This window comes from Triticum dicoccoides, chromosome 2B (genome assembly GCF_002162155.2).
Source record: "Triticum dicoccoides isolate Atlit2015 ecotype Zavitan chromosome 2B, WEW_v2.0, whole genome shotgun sequence".
Taxonomy (NCBI): Eukaryota; Viridiplantae; Streptophyta; class Magnoliopsida; order Poales; family Poaceae; genus Triticum; species Triticum dicoccoides.
The window spans coordinates 818,381,861-818,391,370 of record NC_041383.1 but is presented as its reverse complement, the minus strand read 5'-3'; the positions used below and the strand labels follow the sequence as shown (position 1 = coordinate 818,391,370).

General features: G+C 45.1%; 1 protein-coding gene across 1 annotated transcript; it reads left to right on the top strand.

The window, feature by feature from the left end:
• Nucleotides 1-3,205: 3,205 nt before the first annotated feature.
• Nucleotides 3,206-4,915, top strand: LOC119366592 (uncharacterized acetyltransferase At3g50280-like). The gene has a single exon (XM_037632348.1). The coding sequence runs from the start codon at nucleotides 3,235-3,237 to the stop codon at nucleotides 4,582-4,584; it is 1,350 nt and encodes a 449-aa protein (XP_037488245.1). The 5' UTR covers nucleotides 3,206-3,234; the 3' UTR covers nucleotides 4,585-4,915.
• Nucleotides 4,916-9,510: the final 4,595 nt, after the last annotated feature.

Below are 9,510 nucleotides of genomic sequence, written 5' to 3'. Positions count from 1 at the left end.
TATGTATAACAAACAACATACGGGTAAGATAATTATACGAGTAACTATATATCCAAATCACATAAACATCAACTTGGTAATGTAAAACATTCATGAACAAGAGCCTCACCATAAGGTGGTGCCGGCGACGGGACGGTGCGGGCGATCGACGGTGGTTACGACGGAGATTAGAATGCACTAAGTAAACCACACCTACATATGCAAACTAAGTGTTATTTTTGACCTCAAATTGCATATAAATCAAATACTAGCAAATATAATTATTCCTCCCAAATTAATCACTATACAAAGCATTGCAAGAGTTAATCTAGCAATGAGAGTTGAAAGGACAAAGTTGCTAACCTTTGTGATCATTTGAATGGATGGGGGCCTTCAAATCTTGACAAATTTTGGGCAAAATTTGTGAGGAGCTCGAGGAGAGAGGGGTAAGAACAGAGGAAGTGAGGGGAAAGGGGAAGAACAGAGTGGCTCGGGGGGACGAAGGGTTTATGTACGTCGACTTTTAGTACCGGTTCGTGCCACGAACCGGTACTAAAGGTGCTGGACGGGCCCCAGACTGACAACACCCTGCCACCACCCTCTTTAGTACCGGTTCGTGGCACGAACCGGTACTAATGAGAACGGCCGGCTAGCCGTTGGAACCGGCACTAATGGACACATTAGTGCCGGCTCAAAACCAAACTGGCACTAATGTGTCTCATATTAGGTCCTTTTTCTACTAGTGTGAATTGCCTCACCTTATGATCCCCAAAATGGACAAGTGTAATCCAAATCAAAAAATCAAGATGATTTTGCGAAAGAAGGTGAACATGTCAAGAAAATATTGGTCATTAGGATAGGCTTAGGATTGCATTGAAAATTCCTATGGGAATGCAACCCTATCAAACAGTTTTGGGTAAATCATGTCATTTTTTATTGGAACTAAGCCATCAAGCTTTTTCGGCCATTAAGTATTTGAGCTATGAGTTAAAATTTGGGATTAGAAACACTTACATGATAGTCATGTCTTAGATGAGTAGAGAAATGAGCTTAAGAGAGTGCCACACCTTTCAAATGATATGGTTCAGCCAATTTTGTGTGATTTATTAGATGTGAATTAACCATTTGTCCTCCCTGAGCATTTTTCATTGTCTTCCCAAGCCGACCCTTCTTCCTCCTTTCTGTTTCGCCCTGCCTCGCCTCCGGCAAGCTCTTGTTGGGCCTCACTAGAGATCCCATGCCTCGCTACTGGTCGATGTGACATCCTAGTCTCCGGCTCAGGCTCCATCTAATCCTAGAATGAAAATGCCTCCACACTCACACTCTCAAGCTCTCGGACTCAACTCCATTAGTGACGTTGTGGCCAGTCGCATCATGGTCGTCTCTAGCTCGCTCTAGGCCTTGGAGCCCCGCGTTGTTCCTCTCTATCTATTCCAAAATGAGAGAACTTCATATTACAACCTCGAACTACCACTGAATTCTAATATACAACCCCAAACTACAAAACCTTCTAGTTTAAAACCTTCGACATACAAAACCAAAGAAGAAACAACCATGGACTAGTTTTTGACTGGTCAACAACCCAATTAGCCGCCACATTACCCACCTTGACCCACTTAACCCTGAATTGGACTTTTTTCATACCATTTTCTTTTCCAGTTCGACAAATCTTGTTGAAACTTTCCCCGATTTAATATAAGGGTAGTGTTGTTTTTGAGTTTTTTTTTCAAATTTTCTAGAATTTTTTTGCCAAAGAAGAAAGGACCAACTAATCTAATCTATTTCCCTGAAAGAAAAACTAATCTACTCTATGAACCAAGTGACCGATAACAGAAACTTTTAAAAAATCAAGTAAAATATAATTATACCAGAAAATTAACGTACCATAAACCTCACTTTGCCAATCGCATTTAAAGAAAAAAGAATTAGGCAATAGACATTACTATTACTACCACCAGGAAAAGAAAAACACGGAAACGATCAAAGATAGTCTTGCGCTGAGATTTGCGTTGGACAGAAAATTTAACTGAGTGCCAATTGAAATTGGCCGACTGAAATTAAGGAAAAATAAAACAAGGAACATCCCTTCATGGTATATAGTATGTACGGTAGAGAAACCACTCTGATATCATGGTTGAGCATATATATACTCCTATATAAGGTTTACGCACTGATTCTTGGAAGAAGAAGAAACTGACAAGGTGAAGAATCAACTTGTGATTGGATGGTTAAGAGGATGGTTGTATCCTATCCCACGAGTGATCAAAATTTTAGCTTGACACATGTGTGTCTTGTTAAGGACGAAATATTCTTTCAATGATTTCGTCAATAACGAGGAGCCTATGGTGACATCCTTAATTTGAAGACCCACTAACTCAGCCTCTTAGAGCTGCTCATAAGGGTCAGATGTGCATGCATATGACCGCGACCTTGGACGCTTTCCCCTCTCCCGCTACACTAGAGGCGAATTTCTGAACCCGCTCGGCAAATCCACCTCACCGCCGGCGAAGCGCCAGTTCCCTCTTCCTCCGCCGGCCGCTCCGACGGCGGGGGATGGGGGAACCTCGTTTCTCGGTGTGTATATAGCGTAGGCTCTGCTAGTGTGGAGCTCGGTGTAGCTTCACGGCGGAGCACCTCCTTCCTTGCGCTCGCGGTCCTCGGTGGCCGCCTTGGGTGTTTATCCCCGCACTGGAGTTCAACGCAGCGGCTGCAGATCGAGATCTTGAAGCGACTGGTGTTCAAGCAAGACAGCGTTGCGGCCGGAGGAGCAGGATGGAGGCTCTCCGGAGTTCGAGGACCAACGACTTCCCGTCCGCCAGGGGACATCTTCTGATCCATGGCTCGTGTGAACATGCGGCGGCGGCGTGGCATCGGAACTTGCTGTTCCTCGGTTTCGCTTTATAAGGGGACTTAGTTGTAATTTGTATCTTTACGAAGGTCCTTTCTGTAAAATCTTTGCTTTAATATATCAGTGGTTTCCGGCAAAAAAAAAAGATGTGCATGCATAGGATTATACGAGTGAATGTACGTGCTTATATTTGAGCCTTTGTAAGTTGTTTTAAAAAATCTGCAAAGTATCACAGGTTACATGTGGTAAGCAATGCAAACGATTAGAAAAAAACTGCAAAGGAAAATTAAAACTTTGCCAGTGCACGTGAGAAGTTCTTCGTAGTGGGTCTCGCTGTGATTATATATAGGGATGCCCAACCGGCCTCCACCCCAAGCCACACCACAGTACCCCAACACCACATCAAAATGGACGGCGGCGGTGTGCAGATCATCTCCCGGCGTATGGTCCGGCCGGAGTATGATGAAAAGAGGGAGCCTGAGACCACCGTCCACCTCACGCCATGGGACCTGCAGCGGATCACCGTGGACTACGCCCAGAGGGGCGTCGTCCTGCCCAAGCCTCCGCCCGGCGTGCTCCCACACCTCGCGTCCTCCTTTGCACGCACCTTGGGCCGCTTCTACCCCCTCGCCGGCCGCCTGACCGTCTCCGAGTCCAACGGACCGGGCCTCACCATCTCGCTCCGTTGCAGCGACCAGGGCGCCGAGTTCGTCCACGCCGTGGTGCCCGGGGTCACCATCGCCGACATCACCGGCACGCTCTGCATCCCGCGAGTGGTCTGGTCCCTGTTCCCTCTCAACGGGGTGGTCGGCACGGACGCCGTCGTGGACCCCAGCCTGCCCGTCCTGGCGGCGCAGGTCACCGAGCTCGCCGACGGCCTCGTCGTCGCCATGTCGCTCAACCATGCCGCCGCCGACGGCACCACGTTCTGGGACGTGTTCAACACGTGGTCGGAGATCAGCCGCAACGGAGGCACCTCACTGTCCACGTCCACGTTGCCACTGCCCCTGCACAAGAGGTGGTTCCTTGAGGGCTGCACCGTGCCGATCCCGCTCCCCTTTGCCAAGGTGGAGGACATGTCCAGGAAGCCGGAGTACCCGCCGGTGAAGGAATGCTCGCTCCGTTTCTCGCCGGAGAGCGTGAGGAAGCTGAAGGCGAAAGCGAACGACGAGATGGCGGTCGGCACAGGAGCCACCATCTCCTCGCTCCAGGCCGTGCTGGCGCACCTGTGGCGGGCCACGTGCCGTGCCCGGGGGCTCGCGCCGGAGCAGGAGACGACGTGCTCGCTCGCCGTCGGATGCCGGACGCGCCTGAAGGGCATGCCGCAGGTCTATGTGGGCAACGCGGTAGCGGGCGCCGTCGGCAGGGCTGCCGTGGGCGAGATCCTGGGCGACGGCCGGCTGGGCTGGGCGGCGTTGCTCCTGAACCGGGCCGTGGCTGCGGTGTACGAGGCGAGCGTGAGGGAGGAGCTCGCGGCGTGGCCTGGAAACCCGAGCTTCAAGTACCTGGCCGGCGGCGGCGCGGCGATCATGGCCACGGGGTCGCCGCGGTTCGACGTGTACGGCAACGACTTCGGATGGGGCAGGCCGGTGGCCGTCCGCAGCGGCCCCGCGAACAAGGTGGACGGGATGGTCACGGTTTACGGTGACGGCGGAGGGAGCGGGGGCCTGGAGCTGCAGGTGTGCCTCGCCCCTGAGGTGCTCGACAGGCTCGTCGCCGACGAAGAGCTTCTGACCTCGTACAGTACGTCGGTCTAGGATGATCCTGGACGACGCGCCATGAAAAGTTACCATGCATTTCCTCTTTAATTTATTTGGGAATAAAAATCCTGATGCCCAGTCTCATTTTAAGGTTTCACTTTTGAGCCTGTCACGTCTGCTGCATAATCATAAAGTTGGGGTGGACTGTAAAATTCTTTTGTTTTTCATATGAAACTCAAACAAAAGAAAAAAAATTCTTATTTATAATAAGAATTCATATTCCTTTAACCCAAATGAATGAGTGGTGTAACCGTAATAAGAATTCATATTCCTTCATATATTTTTCCTATGAAAAAATACCCTCATGACAGATTCATCAGATTGTATGGACTCCACTAGCCTGTTGTGAAAAATGTTCACGTCATCGACCAACAAGTTACTCTCATGGATTGTATCTAAATTACCTAATATTAGATGGGAAAATAAATATGACTGAGTTCTAGAACTCGTCTATCTGAGTTTTAGTTATGTCTCATTGGCCTTTATAGCCATTAGATATGATGCAATAAGATGCGTGTGTGCTGACATGGGTTGTATCTGTTTTTGTTTTCTAGTTGAATGAGACTAAATTATATCTCTCCCAAACGAGTTTCAAGTAGACATTATGATACCTCACTTGCTATGTCAGTTTCATGCCTAGCTGACAATAATAATTATGTTGCCAAGATTTAGTGTTTGTAAGGTTCTAAAATAGCTAAACCGCTCGTACCAAACGGTTAGAGCATAGAAACGGCTACAATTCTATCTCGAACCGCCACACTTTGTTCCTGGATGCCAGAGGCGACATTTCCTGCCTTTCTTGGATCGCCGGTGAGGCGCTGATCTCTGCCCTTCTCCGCCCACTGCTCCGGCGGCTGAAGGAGAGGGGTCGGCTACTGCTTCTCTTCTTGTTGTTCCTTCGATTTAGGTCATCGTCTTCATCTAGCACTGTCAGTTTGGTGAGGTTGATGCTGCGTCGAATAAGGTAATCTTGGTCTCTTCCTCACCACGGCGGCATTCTTTCCGGTGACGTAGCTGATTCGATGGTCTTGCCTGCTTGCTGTTCGTTCGGACAGGTAAGCCATATGTTTCCCGTGTCTGGTGGTTGTCGTCTCTCATGGCGACGCCGACAAGTGGGGCAAAATTGATGCTGGTACAAGGTTGGTGGCCCGATGGTGGTACATTTGGCGTTCATCTTCAACATTAGTGACGGATCACGTCAGATTTAGATCCAGGCCAGCGCAGGGAACATCCTCGGACGACACGCCACATCATCAAGCGCCTGTTCTGCAGGTCAGGCCTTCGGCTGATAACGCCTACAAGGCTATGACACTGACCTGGATTTTGGTTTGCTGGTGCCCCACCTCTTCCATCATTGTGCGTCTCGACGACGTTGACAGTCGATGAAGATTTCAGATTTGATTATTTACAGGGGCTTCAATAGAATTATTTGTAATATTCTTTTATGTGAGGTCTTTTCTTGCAAAGTTCACTCGACATCTGTCATCTCTCGATTGCTTTGATAGTTTTTGCATGTGTGTGTGCAATTATACTCCGTTTTACTGATTAATATAATATGTGTGGTTCGAAAAAGGTTAAAGCAGGATGATTAAACAAAGCCTGGTGCTAAGCCTATAGAAAGTACACGTTGGTAAGTAAGAGAAGCACCAGCTAATTAAATAGTCACATTGTGTCAAGCCCCGATGAGATATCGGTACGTGGAGCAATCTCATCTACTAACTTGAGATGATTAAATAATTAACTTGAGATGCCGATGAGATCTGGAAGCGCAGATTAGTTTTCATGTCCAATCGCGACGTGGCTCGCTCATGGTTGATGGATGCGCTCGCCGGCCAACGGGACGACGTGTGTGCATGCATGCGTGCGTGCATTTTCTCTTTTGGGACAAAAAAAAAAATCAAGTATCTGTGGCTCCGGTTCATACACCCTACCAAACACTTTCTTAGTGCATCGGATGGTGCCGGCGGTGCATCTCATCATGTCTCAATGCTTCTTTGTCTGTTTGACATCTCGGCCGACCAACAAATTTCATTGACAGACTCGTTAGATGTACGACCATATTTTTGCAGAGTAAATAACATGTGAATGAGGAAAAAAGAAAACTAGGTGGATAGATGGAGTTCCGCCAGAAATGCTAGGAGGAGAACCCGCACCACCAATGTATCAACACTGCTTGATTTCAGGGTTAGATGCAAGAATCCAAATAACAACTTGCAACATTTTAACTAGTGATTTCAATAGAAACTTGGTAAACGTTCTGGTAAGAATCTGCAAACATTGTGCATATCTGAACTCCGAACTTGTTTCTTTAAATGAGCATCTGTTTTGTGTGCCGTACCATTTATGAAGCGACGAGGTAGTCAATATTTTCCATGCTAAGTATTTTTTACTCGTGACGAGAGTTTATTAACTTGTCAAATTGGATGGAGGCTGAAAACAAGGATGTCCAGTCCTGAATTATTTATAAAAACGCTCACTTGAAAAGTTAACAGCTAGCAGGAACATCTGAATTCGGTTAGTCATAATTTGTATTGGTATGATGGAATGAGATTTATTTTTTGCATGGGAATCGCCACTAACGTGTTTAGCATGAAAGATGGTGAAAATTGTGTAGTAAACAGTTGACAGGAAAAGTACACCTCTCAAAGTTCAATTATCTCTATTTTAGCTACGAACTCTGGCACATGTGCAAATCTCTGCTTCCCTCTTCGAAGGACTTTCTTTTACTTTTTTGTTATTTCAATTTTTATTGTTGAATCATCGCATTCTCATTCAAGCACCAACCTTGAGAGTGATATTGTCATTCTTAGTTTAACATGCATTGGGTCTAATTAATGTTGGGTGTGAGTATGGCTGAATGTTTTTTCTATCCTGAGTTATAATGTTTAGTCGTTGTTTACTCCAGAGATGCTTTGCATTTAAGTGTTGTGATCTCAGAAAGGCTAGCAGATACATTCTATCATATCGTATCATGATTATTTTGACAAAATGTTGGTATTTGAGATAGAGTATTATTGCTCGCTAGTTGATTACGTCAGTGATATGAGTAAACATGATTTTTAAGTGTTATCATATATCGGATTAGTTCATAATCTTGGCTGAAAACTTGATTACCAGCTATACAACAACAAAGGCAAATGAGTCTGTAAAAGTTCTTGTTTATCACTTTCAGTTTCTCAAGTGAATTGCTTGAGGACAAGCAATGAATTAAGTTTGGGAAGTTGATACATCTCCAATGTATCTACTTTTTCAAACACTTTGGCTCTTACTTTGGACTCTAATTTACATAATTTGAATGAAACTAACCCGGACTCACGACGTTTTCAGCACAACTATCTTGGTGTTGTTTTTTTTGCAGAAATAAAAATTTTCGAAATTAGACGAAACTTCACGGTGATTCTTTCTCGAATAAATAAAAAGTACTGGATCAAAGAAGTACAGTAGAAAAGCCACCGTGGGGCCACAAGCCAGGATGGCGCACCTTCCCTTGGGTACGCCTAGGTGGCTTTTGGGCCCCAAAGACCTCCATCTCACCTAATTCCAACCCTATATATTTCGTCTCCCCAAGAAAAAATCAGATAGAAAGAGTCCTGAATTATTTATAGAAACGCTCACTTGAAAAGTTAAAAGCCGGCAGGAACCTCTGAATTCGGTTAGTCATGATTTGTATTGGTATGATGGAATGGGATTTTTTTTGCATGGGAATCGCCACTAACGTGTTTAGCATGAAAGATAGTGAAAAATTTGTCATAAACCGTTGACAGGAAAAGTACACCTCTCTTTTAGCTATGAACTCTGCCACATCTGCAAATCTCCGCTTCTCTCTTCGAAGGAGTTTCTTTTACTTTTTTGTTATTTCAATTTTTATTGTTGAATCATCGCATTCTCATTCAAGCACCAACCTTGAGAGTGTTATTGTCATTCTTAGTTTAACATGCATTGAGTCTAATTAATGTTGGGTGTGAGCATGGCTGAATGTTTTTTCTATCCTGAGTTATAATGTTTAGTCGTTGTTTATACTTCAGAGATGTTTTGCATTTAAGTGTTGTGATCTTAGAAAGGCTAGTGAGATACACTCTATCATATCGTATCATGATTATTTTGACAAAATCTTGGTATTTGAGATAGAGTATTATTGCTCGCTAGTTGATTACGTCAGTGATATGAGTATACATGGTTTTTAAGTGTTATCATGTATCTGATTAGTTCATAATCTTGACTGAAAAACTTGATTGCCAGCTAAGCTTATATACAACAACAAAGGCAAATGAGTTTGTAAAAGTTTTTGTTTATCACTTTCAGTTTGTGAAGTGAATTGCTTGAGGACAAGCAATGAATGAATTAAGTTTGGAAAGTTGATACATCTCCAATGTATCTGCTTTTTCAAACACATTTGCTCTTGCTTTGCACTCTAATTTACATAATTTGAATGAAACTAACCAGGACTCACGACGTTTTCAGCACAATTATTTTGGTGCTGTTTTTGTGCAGAAATAAAAGTTTTCGAAATTAGGCGAAACTTCGGTGATTCTTTCTCGAATAAATAAAAAAGTACAAGATCAAAAAAGTACGAGAGAAAAGCCACCATGGGGCCACAAGCCAGGAGGGCGCGCCTTCCCTCGGGTACGCCTAGGTGGCTTTTGGGCCCCAAAGACCTCAATCTCACCTAATTCCAACCCTATATATTTCGTCTCCCCAAGAAAAAATCAGATAGAAAGTTTCATACCATTTTATGATACAGAGCCGCCGCCACCTCCTGTTCTTTGTCGGGAGCGCTAATCTGGAGACTGTTCGGGGCTCTGGAGAGAGGGAATCGTCGTTGCCGTCATAAACAAATCTTCTCCATCAACAGTCTCATGATGTTCACCATCATTAGGGCATCTGCAACGGCAAACCGCAAATTTTCTCCCGCATCCGTCCACG